At 38.1% G+C, this 22,172-nt stretch overlaps 1 protein-coding gene across 10 annotated transcripts in view; it reads right to left on the reverse strand.

The window, feature by feature from the left end:
• The window catches only part of Tfdp2 (transcription factor Dp-2), a 127,049-nt gene that overhangs the window by 59,382 nt on the left and 45,495 nt on the right, over positions 1-22,172 (reverse strand). Inside the window, exon 1 of one of the 10 annotated variants that reach the window (XM_010608188.3) lies at positions 15,284-15,405. The exons of 5 other annotated variants lie outside the window; for them this stretch is intronic. In XM_010608188.3, coding sequence (XP_010606490.1) covers positions 15,284-15,314 — 31 coding nt within the window. In that variant the 5' untranslated portion in view covers positions 15,315-15,405. Of the gene's footprint in view, positions 1-14,041; positions 14,184-14,848; positions 14,940-15,283; positions 15,406-22,172 lie in introns of those variants that run through there. 4 more of the 10 variants (XM_010608189.3, XM_010608191.2, XM_010608193.2 and 1 more) reach the window with 4 other exon arrangements.

A 22,172-nucleotide genomic window follows, 5' to 3' on the forward strand; every position in this document is an offset into this window, starting at 1 on the left:
AAAACCTGGGTAATAAGAGTACTTTTTATTGAGTGGATCAGGGGGGCTTTCTGTCCTTCTGTTAAGAATTATCTAGAGGACAAAGGTTTACCACTCAAGGCTCTCCTCATCATGGGCAATGCTCATGTTCACCCACGAGATTTGGAAAAAGAACTGGCTGAAGAATTTCCATGGCTCTCAGTCGAGTTCCTCCCACCTAACACAACCCCGCTACTGCAGCTTATGGATCAGCAGGTTACAGCTAACTTTAAGCAGCTACTGACCAAGAAACTGTTCCTGAAGGGCTTCCAGATGGTCTCAGATACAGATTTAATCCTTAAAAAGTTCTGGAAGGAACATGACAACATCTTGTGTACAGTTAATTGAGAAATCCTAGGCCAACGTCTAAGGACACCGAGATCTGCCTGGAAGAAAGTATGGCCTAAAATTATACAGGAGAGAGACTTTGAAGGCCGTGTAGGGGAGCCTGAGCCTTCAACTGACTCTGTGACTGATGACACTGTCCCCACAGCAGAGTCCACGGGCTTACAGGTAGACAGTGGTGACGTTGAGAAACTGGTGGGGGAACACTCAGAGGAACTGTCTACAGAGGAACTTCAGCAACTTCTGGCTGAGTAACAGAGAAGGGCAACTGAGGAGCTTTCTGAAGCGGAAGGGGAGAATTAATAATCAGTGCAGCAAAGTTCTTCTTGTGGGATATAAGAAATGCTGAAAAAATGGACAGAGTGACAGACATTTATAGAGAAAACCCACCCAGGGATAAAGCCAATCACTGCATTCACTTGCTTAATGACAATGTTATATCAAACTACAGAACAATTTTAAAGTAAAGACAGAAATAGCCTTAGACCAATTTTTAGTTCCGAAAAGGTTGCAGGTCCTAGTGGGCTACAGACTCTCCAAAGGAGAGAAAGGACACCAGGGAGCTAGATTCCTGATGTTCTTCTGGAAAGGGACTCTTCCAAACAATAGTACCAGGGACAGGGATTTGGCCCAGAGGTTCTGCCGCCTCGCAAACCCAAGGGATCTGATACCAATACATACAAACCAACAAAAACCAAACAAACAGTAGCCACCTTCCATTTCGTCCTTCCTTCCTTCAAGCCAAAGATGTCAACTTGAATGGTGGGTACAGTATGAAATTGATATTTCTGGTACACTAGGCACATTTTATAACTTTTTGATGACTATACTAGGAAAATTATTGGTATTTCTGGTAAATTACACATATTATACAGTCCTTTCTATAAAAAATGCTAGCAAAAGGGTACTTTGGGAGGTGTGGGATGCATTATAGGTATTTCTGTTATTTCTTATGGGAAAAAGTCTTGACTTACAACCAACTTGAGTTACAACCAGCCTGTGCAAATGAATTGAGTTTGCAAGTCAAGGGTGCACTGTATTTGATCATCATATACTGCAGTTACTATCTGGTTGTTAGTAATAGACAGTGGTTATCAAAAGTTACTACCTATTTGGAGGTCAAACTTCCTGTGATGCAGCCTAAATTACATCCTTTGTTATTTTTTCTACGGGAATTATACTGAGCTTAAGATAAATTTAAATACCATGTTATTTTATTTTTAAAACATGATTATCAAATAATGTTTCCCTACCTTGTAACTGTGCAAGAGATGTATGCCTTATCAATTGCTGAAGATAAGGGATATTATATTATCAGAGCTCCCCAAACACAGTTATTCAGCCACTGAAGAATATTCAAGGGCTGGGGATTTAGCTCAGTGGTGCCACTGCCTGCCTTGCAAGTGCAAGTTTGATCCCCAGTACCGGGGAAAAAAAATTCTCTTAAGTGGAGAATAATAATCTACAATTCTACGACCTGCACATTTGTGGAATTGATAGACTTGAGTAACTGAGTAACCAACTCAATTTCAGGCAGAAGCAGAACACACTATAGATCCATATAAGGCAAAAAACAGCCTTAAAAAATAGCCCTTAGCTACCAATTTTTTAAAAAATGGCCTTAATCACCTCTGCTACACTATGTTAGAAGCAAAAGTAAAAATATGAAAAGGAGTGAAGTAAAAAAACCACAAAAAATATAGTTAAGGTTAGGCAACAGATTGATCCTACCTAATGAAAAGCTAACACTAAAGGAAATTTGAGACTATAAAATTTTAGCCAAACTTTTAAAAAAGCATTATATCCAGAACTGAGTAAGGAAAGCATTAATTCAATTAACACCAAAAGAATTTAAAGGAAACAATGAATTCGACAGACCGATTCTAAAGTCTATTTGGAAGAATTAAAGGTAGAGAATAGTAAAAAAAAAAATCTATAAAAAGGAATAATGGGGAAAGAGAATAACTTTAGCCTACTAGATTTCAAAATTACAAAAATTACAGTAACAAATAATATTGAATTGTTAGCAAAGAAGCAGATATAGAAATGCACATGACAAAAATTAAAATCTCCTGCTGGGGATGGTAGTACATGCCTGTAATCCTAGCACTCGGGAAGATGAGGTAGGAGGATCATCAGGGAGTTCAAGGCCAACCTAAACTATACAGTGAGGTCCTGTCTAAAAACAAAAATAAAAACAAACTCCCCAAAACACCACCACCGACAACAAAAAAAACAAAACAAAACAAAATCCAGGTATGGGAGTGCAACATATGTAATCCCAGCTCTTGGGAAGGCTGAGGCAGGAGATCACCATGAGGTCAAGGCCAGCTTGAAGTACATAGCCAGATCTGTCTCAAACTCTACCCCCTCCAAAGAAGTTAAGGTGAAGAAATCACTTCATTTCTGTCTGAACATCTTGCACATGGTGAAGGTAGTACTGATAGAGCCCAGACAGGGACACTGCTGGCTCAGGTGAGCCACTCGCTACCTTAAAGAAACATGGGTTTCATTTCACTTAAGTCACAGAAGACACATCAGCAAGCCAGAGGCCCACCCACCCCTCAAAAGCACCCCCGCAAAAGCCCTATAAAAAAAGCCCCAGCCTGTAAGAGATACAATCTCTGTCCTGCTCGCTGAGAGGTCCCTCCTAGATTTAGCAATAACCACACTCAGACTGTTGAGTTCGTACTCAGGTTGGCCATCAAACCAATAAAGACACAAGATAGGAGACTGTTCATGTTTCAGATTCACATCTTGCACAAAAACAAATTCCAAAAAGATGAAGATCAAAACTTGAAAACACTAGGGCCTGGGATTTAGCTCAGTGGTTCCACGGCCTGCCTCACAAACACAAGGTCCCAAGTTGGATACCTGGTACAAAAACAAAGAAAACCTTGAAAACACGAGAAGACTCAGCGAGATCCTGTCTCTAAAAATGTTAAAGGGGCTGTGGGGGGCACTAGAAGATCTGCAACTTTTTGTAATTTGGGAATGAAGATGGCCCTTTTTACCCACATTACAGATGTGAGAAATATTAAGTGAAAAGACCTATTTCTTTTCACTTAAAAACTCAAAATTGTCTATTCAGCAAAGATCCAATATACTTAAACAATGAATGTCAGGCAATAAACAAATACAAGGGTCACTAGTTTACTGTCCTTAAAAAACTACTTAATTTCTTAAGAATAAAAAGATAATAGCCCAACATAAAAATATTCCAGTACATGAAATAAATGCTAGTTAGTGATCATATAAAAAGATGCTTGATTTTACTCAAAAGGATACATTTAAATAAGTTACAACATTTAGGCACCCATATCGAAGCCTGGTTAAGAAGGAAACTGAACAAAGTCCAAACAATTTTTCTTCAGTACTTGGCTTTATTTAATTCATATGTCCTTACAACATAAGCTTGATACTGTCAAAAGCATTCCTGGGCACTCACTGGATTTATTAAAAACAAAATTTTTAAATTGTCTGGATTTGAGTTCTGACAATTGTTTTAAATAGCTAAATGATAACAATTGCCTAGGGGAGTAGCTAAGAAACAGCTTTTTAAACAAAGGTCATAACTTGGCACGGGCACACAATTTGGCTCAAATCCTATTTTAGTAATTCGAGTTGTTTTGCTTTGTTTTATGTGTTTTTGAGACAAGGTCTTACTTTGTAATGCAGCCTGGCCTGGAACTCATGGCAAGCCTTTTGCCTCAGCCTCTTGAGTGCTGGGATTACAAGTGTGAGCCACCATGTCCAGCCTCAGTTTCTCTTCGGCTCCCCACTCTATCCCCCCCTTAAAACACCATGTAAAATAACTTTTGCCAAGATCTCCATGTCACTAAATCAAATGGATCTCAGCTTTCAACTTATTTTAACTCACCAGCCACACAGACACTTGACACTTTTTGTTCTCCTCTCAAACATTTTCTCCACTTTGCATCCTAGCCACTCTTCTTCTCTCTTGGTTCTCCTCCTAGGCCACATCTCAGCAGCTGGCTCTTCCTCTCTACTTAGTTGGGTTTGCTTCTTTGTTTTTGTTTGGTACCAGGGATCAAACCTGGGACCTTGCGCTTGCGAGGCAGGCACGGTATCCCTGAGCCAAATCCCCCGACCCTCCTCCTGTCTAAACATTCAGGGGCTGCTCAGTTCAGTCCTCCACCCTCTTCTGTCAGTCTTTTTCACTAGATGGAAGAACTACATCTCACGGCTTTAAATACACTGATGGAGCCCATTAAACTTCCTTTGGTTAACCTCATTCCTGAACTTTATATTCGCAGATACATCTGTCTTTTGAGATCTCCATTTTGTCAAAAACAGGTCTCAGTCTAACTCCTGAGCACCTTCCACTCTACCTAGAAACTATCCTTTTCCATCTCTTCATCACAATACATGTCAACTCTATTCTTCAATTGTTCAGATCAGAAAGACCACAGCTGACTTCTCATTCTCACACATCCCACATTCAATCCATTAATAAATCCTCTTGTCTCTACCTTGCACTCCACTGCTTACTGCTTTGGTCCTGTCATCATCTCTTGCGTAAATTACTGCAGTAACTTCAGGATTCACTCTCTACTTCTGCACATCCCATATTACATCCCACTTCAACTCGAAGCAGTTAACAGTATCATTTCTCGGCCTTTTGGCTAAGATCAAGGGTGAAGATAGCCGTTAATAGACGCATGTGGCTACGGAGCATTTGAAATGTCTTAGTGCCAACGAAGACTTGAATTTTAAGATCATGTAATTTTGAATACCTTTTTTGTTTCAAAACAAAAGCAATACAAAGTACTTTCCCATTTAGCACACCTTTATTATTCTGGCAGTATTACACTTCACTATCAAACTTTAGCAATCTAAATTGAGATATGCTCTAACTGTAAAATGTACATCAAATTTTGAAAGCTTTTAAAAAAATATAATGGCACACACTGTAATCCCAACTACTCAAAGGCAGGAGGAGCCCAAGTTCAAGACCAACCTAAGCAACTTAAAGAGATCTTATCCCATCTGTCAAGGTTCAATCCCTAGTACCCCAAAAAACAAAGCCACTATTACCATACAAAAAGTGTAACAATAAACACTAAGAACAACAACTTATATTGATAACAATATGTTGATGTCATGTTGGCTCAAATGTTTTGGTTAAAATAGAATCTATCCTCAAAATTAATTTTCTGTTTCTTTCACTTTTCAAAATATGCCACCGCCAGAATGTTTAGAATTATGTAGCAGCTCATTTTATACTACCAAGCAGCACTGTGTCACCCCACACTGAGCAACCAGGAGTGATCCTTTCAAAACACTCCAACTGCTCTTCCTCTCAGTGTAAGTGCTCACAATGATTTCCAAGACCCCGTGTCATCTGCAGCTCTCCTAACATCGTGACCTGTCCACTTCCCCTTTGTCCTGCAGGTTTCCCACCAAGCCCTAGAAACCTAGCTTCTTATTCAACCACCCTGCACCAGCACTTCTTAATTTACTATGCTTTATTTTTCACCAGAGCAGTTATCTCTATGATACATTACATGTTTGTATTGCCTTGCTTACACACTTATTATCTGTCCACAGCCCCAGGGCTCACAGAATGCCAAGTTTCCCAAGGACAAACAGGGCCTTATCATCTCCTGCACTGCTGTCTCTCACACCTGTCACAGTGCTGGGGATATAACAGAGCTCAATACATATTTTTGAATGAATTAATTAATACATGAACATCTTGCATGTAACAAAGAGTGTGCAGTGAAGACTGAGTGTCCTATCTCCAACCACCACCTAGCTATTTCCTTCCCTACTGACAGCTACTGGGGCCGGTTCATATGTAAACCTCCAAGACACATTCCAGATGGACACAACATTTGCAAAAATATCCTTTCTCTACATGTATAGCTGAAGGTTTTTTCAGGTTGCATGTTGCTTCTTTCACTTAATAATACCGTGTATCTATCACAGATGTCTTTCTATATTTAGTGTTGGCTCAACATTTATTTTGTTAGGTGGTTAATGTTCCCTTTTATGGCTTTAGTAGTTTGCTTACTAAGCCCCTCAGAAATGGAAAAGCTATTAGAGTTACAAATGTTGCTGTAATGACTGTAATATATATATGTCTTAATACATATTAATTGTACCAACTGGATGCAACAATTTATCCACCCTTTAGAAATGTATGATAATATACATTTCTCACCAATCTAGTATGTTCTTAAACATTATTTGGGACAGTTTTGTTAAAAATTAGTACAGTATCTCATGCTGGCCTTATTTTGGTTTTAATTTATTATGATGATTAAGGCTGAACATTTTGGTTTAATTATAAAATTGAAGGAAGTCAAAGTAACTGCAAGATTTACTTTTGCTTTCCAAACTAGAAGTGCACATTATATGTGAACATGCTATATTTTACCTATCCTACAGGCTTTGTATTTCCAATTGATTATGCTGTACTTACAAATTAATTGTCATTATATCATCTATCTATCTACTGAAACTCGTAAGCATCCGGTTTTCTTACAATACTTTAATGTCTTCATTTAAATTTCAAATCCTTGATCCATCTGGAAGGAATCTAAAATGAAACAGCCAAGTCTCTCCCTCCTCCAATGGTCACAGGTCAATAACTGATTTTCGATTTTGCTCCATTGATCTACTTATTCATATGCCAGTACCACATGGTTTTATTTCATTAATTTTTAACATTTTCCCAAAGAATAAGGACAGTCAGAAGCAAAAAAATGTGATGCACTCTTTCTTCCTGTCCTACTTTTCCCCACCCCCCAGTACCAGGAATCAAACTCAGGACATTGCACTTGCCAGGCTGGCACAGTGCCTCTGAGCTAGTACTACTCTTTTAACTACTATTTATTAATAACTGTTGTAAAGGATACCAATTAGTTTCAAAAACAATACAGCACTAAAGGATCAAATCACAAGTTCTGGAATGGGCAATATGTTTTGTGAAAAGAAAAGATTCCACAACCTTAAAACTTTATTTCTGGGTCAGGGATTTAGCACAATGGCTCCACACCTGCCTCGCAAATACAAGGTCCTGAGTTTGATCCCCATTACTGGGAAAAAAAACCCCTGTATTCCTAAATTCAGCCATCCATCCAGAAAGCAGTATGTCACTGAAAACATAGCAGACTAGGAGAAAACGTATTTATTTGAAAACAATTCAAGTGCTATGGTTCAACAGCACTGCCTTCATAAATGAAAGACATGCAAATGAATCAAAATTAATTTGAAGAGAAAGTATAGTCAACTGGACATACCAAACCTTAAGATAAGTAAAATATACCATATCCCTGTATAACATATACCTTTGAGGTGGGAGTAAATAAAATTAACAGTTATTCTAACTTTATTTTTGCTTAAACATATTTAAATATCTTTTTTAAAAGTTCTCATTCTGTTTACTAGTCTAGCTATAATATACATTACTTATCTGCACATTATAGCACTATTATCTTCTATTTTGTTGCCTTTGTATTCAACTCTGTTCAGCAAAGTTCTAAGATTAAATCCAAAGTCAGTCACTATTACCAAACTTGATCTTGAGTAACCACAACAGCACTGTAATTGGGATGGGCCAGGAACAGAAGATAAAAGTTCACACTATCTTCAGAGTGACCTCTGGATCTTCCACCTCTTTATTTGGTTCTAAAATGGAAACTGAGCATCCTATAGTGCACAGATAAGAGCAGAGGCTCCGAAACGCACATTTCCTACATATCACAGGCACGGAAGCAAAGCCTGGATGTTTCTGCATCTGTTGGAATATGGGATTTAAAATTCCCTCAAATGGGCCGGCCACCTAACTAGAATCTTTTCAGGAACCAAAGAATGGATTCTTAAAACACCTTATGAAGCAGCTCTACAGTCTACAGTCTAAGGACATACTTCTACAGAGACTGTAAAATCTGTCAGTCTTTTCACATACTTTTCCTAGAAGATCAAATCTCTTGGCTTTAAAAAGCACTTTCACTTAAAGGACATCCTTTCTAACTATTAGCTTGCTTTCTTTTTATGTGGTATCCAGAAACATAAATGTTCTGAATTCTTCAGTTTGAAGGAAGAAAAAAATTTATATCTCCGTCTTCCCACATGCAAAAATTTAAAGTGTTTCTTCATTTCTTAAGCAAACTCCTCAATTCAAGCTCTGGCATCTGGGATATTATAATTGGATTGATTTACTTTATTAAATCTCAAAGATAAAAGGCCTTAGAAATCATTCAGTCCTCTTTCTTTCTTCCTTTTTTTTTTTTTTTTTTTTTTTGGTATCGGTGATCCAACTCGGGTCCTTGCGCTTGCAAGGCAGGCAGCAGAACCACTGAGCTAAATCCCAGGCCCATTCAGTCCATTTTCTTGCATGTGCGAGGGAGTAGGGGTGTATTTATTTATTTATTTTTGGCATTTTATTTTTAAATTGGTCATTCATTCCACTTTCACCAAGTTTCTTTTTTAAAATTTTTTTCACCAAGTGTCTTGCATATTTGTGTGTTGCTAAGGATCAAACCTAGAGACATGTACATGCCAAGCAGGTGTTCTAACCACTCAATACATCCCCAGCCCCCCTTTTCAATATTTTTATGAATATTCACCCCTCAAAAATCTCTCTTCTCTGGGTTTGGTCCTGGTGATTTTTCACAGTCATCTTTATATTTAGTTAAAACACACGATTTTGTCCTTTTTCTGTTACTTTGTTCAGTCAAGGAAATCTTAATTGATTCTCTCCATTTCTTTTCTACTTGGCTAATAGAAATTTTGCTTTCTGGGGGACATGTACCTTTCCGTGAAGAAGTTATGTAAGTTACAATGTTCCTCCAGCCCCTCAGAGCACTTCTTCCTAAATGTGCTAGGTCATAACATCCACAAGGGCTGAGGTGAGGGTGGGGGCCTCTCTTACTCAAAACATATATTTTGGGCCGCAATGGACACCTAACAAATAAAAAACTACTTAAAAATCCATATTTTTAACAAGTACCTCATAAGATTCTTGTAATCAGGCAAGACTGAAAAAACCGTTTCAAGTCCCCCAACCCCTTTCTCTGTTCAGACTAAGGAAGTAATGATACAGTGTAAGTACTCTACTATACTGAATTTAAAATTTTCCTTTTACAAGGAGAAAGGTTGAGTGCCATTATTTCCTTAGTCACTCTGTGGGGGGGGGATGACGGGCACTGAACCCAAGGCCTCAAGCACACCAACTAAGCAAGAGACCTACTACTGGGCTATATCATACCCAGATGTCCTATTTTCTTTTTAGCCCATTTTCAGCCATTGCTTTTAACTCTGTCACCAGCCAACACATTCACGCAGACATTGTTTACAGTAGTAGTAAAAGAGAATGAGCAGAAAACAGCACATTTTATCTCACACCAACAGCCACTGAGTGGCTGGAGTCGATCAAAACAGCTGGGTGCAGCCACAAGGATCAGAATTTATGAGTAGGGAAATACCCAAGAGGACTTAATTGGAAATCATTCTCATGAAGAAGCTCACAACCTCCTCTGAGATGGCAACCAGACAGTGTTAACCAATAAACTATTCCGTATTTACAGTCAAGTGATATATTTTTCTAGTATTTATAAATGGTGACAATAACTGCAGACAGACATTTTAATATAAAAAGTTGGATTCTTACAATAAATTTATAACTTTAGGACACATAGACAGACCAAGGATTATTCATTAGCATTTCAAGCAGTTGTTTTCCTTAGAAAATAAAAAAGGGGATCACTGTGTTTCTTAACACCATACAAAGTAGCTCCTTCAAAACTATAAGTTATTGATGCTCTTAACTGCAACATGACAGTCCACTTGAGGGCTACTATTGAAATTATCTATATTTTACAATGGTTTCAATGCTGGGCCAGGGATTCAGCTCAATGGTTCTGCTGCCTGCCTTGCAAGCACAAGGACCCAAGTTCAACCCCCCCACCACCAAAGGCTGAAAAGCAAGAAATTTTAGAGTTAGGCATCAATGTCAACAAAGCCTTTGGGCATTAAAATTTATCTATTAAGAGATTTTATATATTTTTTAAAATAAGTTTTGGCACACAATTAAGTGGTCAGTTAGTGCTTTCTTCATTTGCATCAGAGAAACTGCTATGGGAGTTGCCAAATTTTCACTAGTGAGGAAAATGCCAAAAACAAAGTTCTCCAGCTTTAGCTACCATCTTAAAAGTCACTGGAAGAGCTGCTTGAAACTTGGAAGAAACAATGTTATTACAAAACAGGCTCCTAAATTCATTTGAAAACAGTTAACTCATATTGTTTCCTATTCCTAAACAACGTCAGCCTGGTGTCCCAGCACTTAGGAGCCTGAGGTAGGAGGATGGAATTAAGTGCAAGGCCAGCCTGGCTACACAGTGAAACCCCATCTCAAAACCACAATAACAACAATAAGAACACCCCCCAAAACCCCCAAAATACAAATAAACAAAAAGTGTCAAAGTTTTTCTTTCCAGAAAAATAGAGGCATCAGGCACATTTTTTCTCTTACTTCCACATCCCAGAGAAGACAAATTTCTAATTCTCATAGTCATTAATTTTTCAAATTGTATACATGCATGTAAGGCAGACAGAATGTCCACATCTGTCACACTCTGAGTATTGCGACTTACAGAACAATGAGTAGTTTAGGCTCAGACTCTCCTAAAAACCTCAGTTTTGTGCTAAAGAATTCACATTCAGAATAAGGCAAGAACCACAGGCACCTTACTTTAGAAGGTTTTCATTCTATAAACAGCAACTGTGATCCAAAATGTTTATTAGAAATTAAGGGTTACTTAGGAATTATCTTTCTTTCTTTACTTTGGTACCAGGGGTCGAACTTGGGTCCCTGCACTTGCAGGGCAGGCAGTGGAACCACTGAGCTAAATCCCCAGACTAGGAATTATCTTTAAATGGCAGCTAAATTACAGAAGTTCTCTGGCCCCACACCAGTTACTGCCAACCAACTGCTAGGTGACAAACACAAATTAGTTCGGTTTCTCATACAGGGCATAATCTACAGTAAAACAGAAACTGTTTTGTCACTAGAGTATGTAGTTATACTATAATAAAAAGAAATGTTTTGGGCTAGCTCAGCAGCACAATGCCTGAATGGCAAGTGTGAGGTCCTGAGTTTGATCCTTGACACCAAAATTAAAAACAACAAAACCAGAAATGTTTCTCTACCACAATTTGAACAAACACTCAATGATTCCATGATAATTTACATATATGAAGATAGCAGGAATTCATCTTAAAATAATTCAGCTGATTTTTCTCTTAATTTGAAGGATTTACAATCTCAACTATTTCTATGTTGCTATTTTCCTTAAGGATGGTACTATCATGTCTATATTTACAACAGTCAATGACATACTTTTTTTTTCAGATAGCCTCTCACAATGTATTCAGGCTGGCCTTGAATTCAAAGGTATCCTCCTGCCTCAGCCTCTGAGTGCTGGGATTACAGGCATGTACTACCATGCCCAATAGTGCCATACATTTTTGATAACTAAAACCTATGATGCAATTATTGTTACATATTCCACCTATGCAAGTTCGCTAACTTTTTTTAATCCTCCCAAATCACTAGAATGATTTTAGGTATGTGTCATTGCACCTGGATACCAACTTTTTTTAAAGGTGTCTATTCCACTGAATTTATATTCTTAGGTTAAAATTGTAAGTTTTTACTTTAGGCAAATTTATAGTTTATAAATATACTGTGAACTTCATTAAGTTTTTTTTACTTAGAAAAAATAACTGTTAATATGCTGCTGTCCCTTAAAAAAGCAAAATGTACCTAGACCCATTATAGTATTTTAATTAAAACAATGACCTGATAAACTTCAAGATCTCTATATTCTATCATCATTCTTTGGTGGGGGGCTTCAGTGAATCAGGTACAGTGATGCATGCTTGTAATCACTGCACCAAGGGAGGATGAGGCAGGAGGAACAAAAGTTCAAGTTGCAGTCCCATTTGGAAAACGAGACTAACCTCAGAATAAAAATTTAGAAAGACCCAGGAATACAGCTCACTCGCTCTGTGGTAGAACAATCTTCAGGAAGGAAGGGAGGGAGGCAGACAACCTACATGGAGGAAAGCCCATAGACTTAGCTAAGAGCAACTGAAATGTTTAATAATTTCCTTGAATGTTGAAATCTTCTGCATTCAAATAATTAGAAACCTATATCTTTAATCCATATATATTTTAAAACTATAACATAAATTTTGGCTACTATATTATTACTACTAATTTTGCAGTGTAAGAGCAAATATTTAATATGTGCTTATATGCAAGATCTGATGTTCATTACTAGTTGTTCAAGAATTTTCAGAAATGCTAAATTGCCAGGATTGCTGGCGCATGCCTATAAATCCAGTACTCAGTAGGCTGAGGCAGGAGGATCATTGTGAGTTCAAGGCCAGTATGGGTTACACAGTAAGTTCAGGGCCAGCCTGAACTACATAAGGAGATCTTGACTCAAAAACAAAATAAAACAAAACAAAACAAAAAAGATAATACAAAGTGGGTTACACAGTAAGTTCAGGGCCAGCCTGAACTACATAAGGAGATCTTGACTCAAAAACAAAACAAAACAAAACAAAACAAAACAAAACAAAACAAAACAAAAAAGATAATACAAACGTTGTCATGTGTATAAATGCAAATTACACAAGGATACAGAACTTTGTGTTACTTGTAAAAGTAACTCATTATTTCACATTATTAATTTCACAAATTCAAAATCCTTTTTAAAAATTTTTGCCTGCTTTCATTACATGCATCTTACTTCCAAGCACTTCTTTCTAGCACTTTCCAGGAGATAAACATTCCCCCTTTTATTAACAGCCAGTCTTAGCTTGTAATCTTTCTTTCTAGAGGCAAACTACAACACATCATTTCAATTACATAGCAAAGACACTTCTTACTCAAGGGTCTTTGGCATAAGTCTTAGGCTTTTCATTGAAGATAAAATCATCTATCAACATATGCAACTGATGTTTCATAATTCATTTTAAGCTTTTGTGCAAAGTTTTGCAATGTGTGTCCTGTATATTTTGCCATATATGATTTAACTATCCATTTTGTCATTACTTACATGCACTAAAATTGCACTTTCTAACATTTTAATTATGCAAAATTTCTGAAGATTAAAATTATTTTTAAAATGTTATTCTGTGATTTTCAATCCTGAGTATAAAAGAATAAATTTAAATGAATTATAAATGACTGAGTTTTATTTATTCACTGATTAAGTCAGATTTATGACCCCTCCCCCTCCTTCCAGCTACTGTGAGTTTTGAATGAAACAACCTCAATTGTAACAGAAGAAACATCTGTTGCTTTTTTCTTCCTCAGGGCTTCCTAACTGAAAGAAAGGCTCCCCGCCTGACCTCCTCTCCCACTCCCCTCCTAACTCCACAGTAAGTGCCTTAAAATTCGCTTAAAGTGAATGTGTGACAAACACATTTAAAATACTGAATACTTTTAAAATATCACCTTATCGACTTCAAATGTTAGTTTATTCAGAAATATCCACTTCCTCAAAGAATGACTAAATACTATATAAATCAAAAAACTAAGATGCGCCTGACAAAATAGAACTGGAAGTCAAATGCAGGCATCATGGGTGCACTCGAAATGATCAATCAACTCAGTCAAGTTGTCACACATGCTCACTTCACTAAGAGCCGGGCAGGGCTAAGATTTTCTTCACAGTATCCAGATTCATAGAGCATCTCGCATGCTGCATTTTCTTTGCCAACCCAAGGCTAACATAATGGCAGTTACTACCCCAAGAGGCAGACACCAAATGGTGCCACCCACACTCTCACACTGTGCCTCATAATAAACCATAAAGCAGTGGAATGCACCGGCCCCTTTATGAGCAAACAATGCCCAAGCTTCATTAGAATACAGCTGACATTTTCAAAGCACAAATACTTTTAAGAAAAATGTACTAGAAAAAATAACAGCAATGAAACAGCTACAAGAGCTGAAATATTTTTCAAGTGTCAGGCTGATTTCCAAAGAATCTGAGGAAGCATATTTTGCTGTTGACAATTTAAAATCATCGTAAATGGGGAAAAATGTTTAATAAGAGCAAAGCTTATTTTATTGACTACTGAAAAAAATGAAAGTAAAAACTATCACTTGGATTGCTTTCACAAGTAATAACCATGAAGTATCTTTAAAATTATTAATATCTCAACCACTTCTTTAGCTCCTGAATGAAGAAAACTGAGCTCCAGAATTATTTCCACATTTTAATTAATTTATATAAGTAGGGATAAACTAGGCTAACTCTACCCCTCCCCCCCACCCCACCCCAGGGCCCTGTAGTTTTTTCTGTCTGCAAACAGCAAGGACGTCTTGAAATCTGGTTGCTCCTGGCTGTTTTTCAATTCAGCACTGCCACTGTTTAAAGAATACGAAATCAACACTAAAAACTCACCCGGCAGTAAGAAGCAAACTGCTCTCTCTTACCTGGTCTAAGGAAGCATGCCTCTCACTGCAGCACCAACAACACTCCACAGTCTTTGTTACCATTCAGTGGAAACTTGAGACTGTGTCAGACGGAAGCAATCGAACTCAGAAACGCTCAATTTAAAATACTTCTCAGTCAAACTAAAAAGATGCTCAAGAAAACTGTTTGTTAGGTTAACATGCTTTCAAAAGACCTAGCACGTACTGTTTAACATAACAAAGGCACTTCAAAAGAAACTGAAAGTAGGGTCTTCAGAGAGGAAGGTGCTTTCCTACTTAGAAGTTTGCTTCCTTACTAAAAGGGCTTTCTTGAAATTGAAAAATGCTTCAAGTAAAAGTGGTAAAATGAAAAAAAAAAAAAAGCCTTAACTCCAAGATAACATTTTTCTAAATATCACTTGAATTTTAACTAGCTTAAAAATAAGATTAACTTACTCATGAAACCTGCATAATTCGAATTATACATGTCAGGGTATTTGCTGGCTCCAAAGCAGTCACAAAGCAGGAGATCTTAACGCATTCTGCGAGCAGAGCAAAGGCACCATGTGTTTCACAGGGGAAAAAAGAGGGGAAACTCTTGAAAAACTGGTCAGGGCTTCTGAACCTGTAATGACTGCCCAGCTCTTGTGGGAGGGGACAAACAGTGCTAGTCCTGCCCCCTTAGATAGGAGGCCATGCCTCAATGCCAAAGTGAATGACAGGCCCCCGTTTCTGATAATCAACAAAGAACAGCTTAGTTGTGCTCTCCTTGTTTTTCCACTTTCCCACAAAGAAGTTTAAAAGTTTTCAGGTTAGTCCCTTCATATCTAGGATTAAATACCTTTCTCCATTTTCTCAAGAGGGAACTCAATTATATTGTTCTGTTTTTTAAAGTGATTAATTAAAATTACATACCTAATCATCTTTCCTGGGCAGAAAGCTGAACAAAAGATGACCTCTTAAATTCCCTTCCAAATCTATTCTTTGTAATATCAGATAACTCTATGCCTAATTATCAATATTAGCACACTTTTCCTTTATCCTTTATGACACAAGTAGACAAAAAAATAGGTAACACTGACAACAGACATCCCCGGTGGTGGTGCTGGGGCAGCATTAAGGCAATTGAAATAATAAAAATCTTAACTGGCTGGATGTAAAAATAATTTACAAAAGTGCACTGCATACCTATGACTGTACAAATTCAAAACAATAAACATTTCAATCAACAACACGTATTTACTGAATATTTATTACAAGCCAAGTATCATTTTTGGATCTGGAGATATAGCAGTCAACAAGACAGACAACAACCAAATAAATATCCCTCTCTTCAGCAAGTTTATTATAGTTTATATCTCAGTTCCCCCTAAGCACAGCTATCCTACAGTCTGACTACAGCACCTTTCCTCCTGAAACGAAATACTCCCTTTTGAAAGTATGTCTTGAGAACAGCTTCAAATAGGCAAGCATTTCATTGCAAGCTTTGTTTGTTGTTATATCTGTGTCTAAAATAGTGCTTTTAGATATTCAAATATATACTGAGATAGATCAGAAAGGTTTTTCTTGTCCAAACTTGTTCTCTGCTAACACAAATTACACTTTCATGCATAAATATGCCAACAATGACATGGTAAAGATATAAATTAAATTGAGCTGTAAGCACATGCTTAAACAAAATTGAAAATACAATCTATAAGGACCTGTATCTTTTCATATTTCAAATGTTCTCACTATCAGATCTGAGTCCACTGTAATATCTGAGTAAATATTTGAGCAAAATAAATCTGTTCAACAACTATAAATGACATTTCTATGGACATATTTTAGAAGTTCTGAGTAAAAGAGAAAAAATTTGGAAATTACACAAAATTTATAGTCTTATAATTAGAAAGTTTTAAATTCCCGATCTTGCTTTATACCATTCTCGATTATCTTATCAAACAATCTTTCCTACAGAGAAAATAAGCCTGCATCTCTAATCTGTCAAATCAGCTAGAAATGCTCACCTCCCCCCATAACCTGAGGCCAGGTTATTCAGGAACTAGATGTGGTCACATCTACTCTGTGACAGTCTTAAAACAAAAGGAAACTAAACTTGCAAGTACTCAAGTATAGTCACCGTACTTCTAAATTGCAGAGCATCCCCTACCCCCAGTAGACAATGATTACAACTTCAAATTTAAACTATCAAGTGTGTATGTACACGTATATATATTTGGGGGGGTAGCAGGGATCGAACTCCAGTCTGTGTACTTGTGAGGTAGTCAGTGGAAACACTGAGCTGAATCCCCGGCCCTCTAGTGTGCATTTTAACAGTAACCCTAATAGCAATCCACGTTCAGGAAGACACGTGATGACTGAGGTCATGGATGAGTAAAATAAGATGGAGTCAAAGTAGGGTTCCACCGTTCCTGCAGGAGTACTTTTCCTCCTTCCTAACCACTATGTATTCTTTCCACGAGTTACTATTTTTGGGGGGAGTGTCTTTTTCTATTTTGGTACCAGGAATTGAACTTAGGGCCTCACACTTGCCACTGAGCTGTATCCCTAGCTCATGAGTTACTGAGTGTATCAGGCACTCAACAGGCAGTGAAGTGACCTGCTACCTACTGTCTCCTGAGATACGACCTTCAGCCTACCTGACACGGCCACATGCTTCCTCCTCCTTGTTGCCTTCCTTCCCGTGCACTGCCCTTCGATCTGCTGCACTCCCATCCCTTTCTGCCACGCAGCAGTATCACAAATCATTTTCTACAATGCTCTTTTCTAAGTGTACAACACACTGTTGGAAAATGCATGAATTTCCCACTGCTACAAGTAAATGCATCTTATGCAGCACCTTTCAAATGCTTTCTCTTTGATATTGTACAGAAATTCCATTTAAACATCATATTAATTACTTCTGATTAATCACAAATCACCAAAGGGGGCTCAGCATTCTCTTTCCCAGGGTTATAAGCTGATCTCTTTGTACTAGAATTTACTGTGTTTATTCACAGCCTGACCAACTATTCACCACATTTAATGCCACATTTATGGTTCTTAGGCAGAAATGACACTATGACAGCACAATGATAGTTTTTAATTGGCTCATGTCTGGCAGGTACAGCGATCTACCCAGCGCCATATAATGAAGGAATGGAAATTAGCTATTCTGTGCCTATACTTCCACGTTCAAGGAAAATGTCTAATCTTAACAAGTACAAGATCTAAAGCAAAGGATTGCTGCTACTACTTGAATGAGTAAATGCTACTTTCCTAAAAATGTCACACAGTAAATAATTTCACCTCATTTTTCAATGTTCTGTCCTTAATGTTTGTTACACCTGGAATCTGGAATGAGTTTAAAAGGCTTGGTCCCCAGGCCACAGTGCTACTGGGCAGTGGTAGAACCTTTACAATGTGAGGCCCACTGGAGGTTTTAGGTCATTGAGAACACGGCCATGAAGGGGACTGTGACATGCCGGATTCTCTCTCTTTTGATTCCTGGCCACAAGATGAATGGGCCTCCTCTGTCCCACATGAAGTTCTGTGCTGCCACAGGCCCAAAGCAATGAAACCAATCAGTAACACACTGAAACCTCCAAAACTATGAGCCAAGAAAAACTTTTAAGTAGATTTATCTCAAGTATTTGTTACAGTAACAGAAAGCTAACTAAAACAAGATCTACACTCTTTCTTTTAGCCAGGCATGGTGGTGCACACCTGTAATCCCAGCACTCGGGAGGCTGAGGCAGGAGGATCGCTGTGAGTTTGAGACCAGCCTGGGCTATATAGTGAGTTCTAGGTCAATCTCAACTATGTCAGGGAGACCCTGTCTCAAAAAACCAAAAAACAAACAAACAAACCAAAAAACAAAAAGAAATACAGGGCGTGGGATGTAGCTCAGTGGCACTGTACAAAAAACAAAAAGAAATACAGGGCCTGGGATGTAGCTCACTGGCACTGTGCCTGCCTGGCAAGTGCAAAGTCCTGCGTTCCATCCCCAATATGGGGCCGGGGGGACACAACTTTCAATAATCACTCAATATCCAGAGCTGTGTTATCCAAAACAGTAGCCTCAGCTACATGTGGCTATTTAAATTTACACGGACTAAAATGAAACAAATTTAAAGTTCTATTTGTTGCAGGACCACATATCAGATGTGCTATGGAGCCACATATGGTTAAGTTATCAGACTGGACCGTGCAGACACAGAACATTCTACCACTATGGAAAGTTCTATTAAACATCTCTGAGATGGACAATAAAGTAAACTACTTAAACTAGCCACCCAAATTTCCCTCAATGTGGCCCCAATTTAACTTCCTAATCCTATTTTCTACCATGATCTCTATTCACTCCTTAGTTATAATTGGCCTAGTGAGGCCCACATAATTAAATTAAATGCTTTACAAAATGAAGGAGGCCTATGCAAGGAATATGTCTAAGGATCTATGAAATGGGAAGAAATCAAAATTCCATCCCAGGAAGGGAGGGAGAGAAGCAAGGAGAGAGAGGGAGGGGGAAAGAAAAAAAGGAAACCAAAGATCCTATAAAAATGGTTCATCAGGGCCTCTGCAGGTTAGAAAGGGATGAAGTTTCGGAAATCAGATATTTAGCCATAATGTATAGTGGTGAAAGGATGAGCATCAGACTGAACGCATCACGTAAATTCAAGTATTAACTTAATTACTGGTATAGAAACTGAAAAACTAGTTTCACTTGAAAGGAACTGCTGGCTCATCTGTTTGGCTGGCTGGCTCAGTTGGCTCACAGAATCCAGAAAAGTCAGGTAACCAGACAGTGATAGAGCTGGGCCTCGGAAACGCTAAGGTTGCTATGACTGTGTCTGTCTGTCTGTCTTCTGCTTCATGTCAACCTCATTCTCACCATCTATCAGCACTCTCCACACAGCAAGAAGCATGATGTGTTGCTAGCTTCATGTCACAGATTCCACCAACCCCTTCTCTCACCCTAGGCCCTTAAACACCAGGAAGACAGGCAATGGCTAAGCTCTGATCAGATGGTCAATGCAACGTTGTCGGAATAAGGCGCCAAGCCAAGCAACTGTGAGCAGAAGGACATAATCATGAGAAATATAGTAGCCAGGCAGATGAAGTCTGGTGGAGAAGTTCCCATGTATCTCATAAATGGATCCTAAAATCATTAGTTGAGCTATTTTGAACAAGTCATTTAAAATTTTTACTACAGGTAATCTAGGAAGAAGTGAAAAATATTTGTTTTTCAAAGTGAAAATTTTTCTGATTCCAACAATTATTCTCTCTCTTTTTTTTAGGAGCGGTACAATGCTAGAGATCAAACTCAGGAATGCATATCACTGAGCTACATCCCCAGACTATTTATCTGATTGATTGATTGATTGACTGACTGACTGGTACCAGGGATCGAACTCAGGTCCTTGTGCTTGCGAGGCACGTGGCAGAATCACTGAGCTAACTCCCCGGCTCCCAGACCTTTTTTTTTTTTTTTTTTTTTTTTTTTGTTTTTTTTTTTTTTATTGAGTTTATTGGGATATTTAGGGATACAGTACAGTTACATTCATTGTTGGGATCATGTACCTTTACATGGCAAGTCTTGATTCTCATTTTTTTCCCCTTACCTCTGCCCTCCCTTCACCCCCTCCTCCCCTCCCCATCTACAAACACTTTATTTTCATCTTTTCATTCTCTCACATTCCCAGACTTTTTATTGAGACAATGTTTTGCTAAATTGCCCAGGCTGACCTGGAACTTGCCATCCTCCTGCCTCAGTCTCTTTAGTAGCTGGGATTACAAACATGCACCACCACACCCGGATTTATCATCCCTTACAAGTTAAACTTCAGCTACATTTTTATGCTGACTCAAGGCCAATCTTCACTTAGGATTCAGAACATATCCAGACTGAATTACATCGAATGGCGCTCTCATTTAACTGCCTTCCTATCCAAAAGCAACCTCACCCCCCACATCGACAGAAAACACTCATTGGCCTCATTATTCAGACAAAAAAAATGAAAATTCACCAATATAAAATAACTTACATAAATGTTAGCAAGTGGCAGAGCTGAGATTTCAATCCAGTTCTTGACTTCCCAAAGTTCGTATAGGATATGGACATTATGACCACAGATATTAATGATAGATACGAATTCAATGAGACTTTATAAAAAGACTTGCTAAAACGTAGTATTGTTCTCCATGTCATATATTGGTCTATTCATGCTAAGTAAACTATTAAAGATGGGGAAAAAATAAGGAAGAGACTTTCTCCCGCCTATGTAAAATTTTCTTAGGATTCCCTCACCAAAGACATCATACAAGGTTCCCGATGAGCCTAACATGCTTTTGTACAATAATTTCCCAGAATCCTCGATGCATGAGTTACTTATTATTCCTCGAACAGTCTGTGACTGTACTGTAAAGGTTTCAATTTTCTTCACTTGGTCAACTAGTGCTCGTCCTTTACAATCCATATAAAATATCACCTCCTTGGTTAAGATACTCCCAGTTCACGGCTGAAGTAGGCCTAGTGCCACTTTGAGTTTTCACAGCACTGATACATGCATTTACTACATTTATCAGTCCTCTGTAACCTACATATTTGTCGCCTCCAGTGGTCCTCGTGTCCCTCTACAGCAGATTTTCAGCTGTGTTCTTTCCACTTCATCTCTGTACCCTTCCTGACTATAATACTATGGAGTATAAGGTATGCACTTTAGTATCTCACGCTGGCTGTTAAAATAGCTACACTGACCACAGAAGATATTTCAACTACACTGGCATTTTTTTCCTAGGCTCTGAATTACACATAGAATTTTATAACTACCAGTAACTTTATATTTAATAATCATCAGCCAACTAACTGCATTTTTCCATTAGTACCCTGAAATTCTCTGTCATGCATGTTTCCTGAAACATGCCAAAGATATTTGTGCTTTCCTTAGAAGCTGATACAGCAATCTTGCCCCAAATGTCTTACCCTCTCTTCTAATTTAACCTACCCTGAGCATCCAGGGAGAGTTCCAACTCTCCTACAAGGGCTTCTCTCTTTGACCTAATTTTGTCTCAATTCCTACAAAAAATACATGAAATATCAAAAATACATAGGCTATAAGAATATTTTGTTATAAATTGTAACTTTTAAGTTACATGATAAATATTTTTTGTTACCAGAGATCAAATTCAAAACCTTATGCTTTCCAGGCAGATGTGGAATCACTGAGCTGCCTCCTCAATCCACAAGATAATTTTTTTTTTTTGGTACCAGGGATAAATCTCAGGACTTTACACTTGTGAGGCAAGCGCCACGCCACTGAGCTAAATCCCCAGCCCCACATGATAAATTCTTCCCCCCCCC

This window comes from Fukomys damarensis, unplaced genomic scaffold (assembly GCF_012274545.1).
Source record: "Fukomys damarensis isolate Sample0158 unplaced genomic scaffold, DMR_v1.0_HiC HiC_scaffold_37, whole genome shotgun sequence".
Classification (NCBI taxonomy): Eukaryota; Metazoa; Chordata; class Mammalia; order Rodentia; family Bathyergidae; genus Fukomys; species Fukomys damarensis.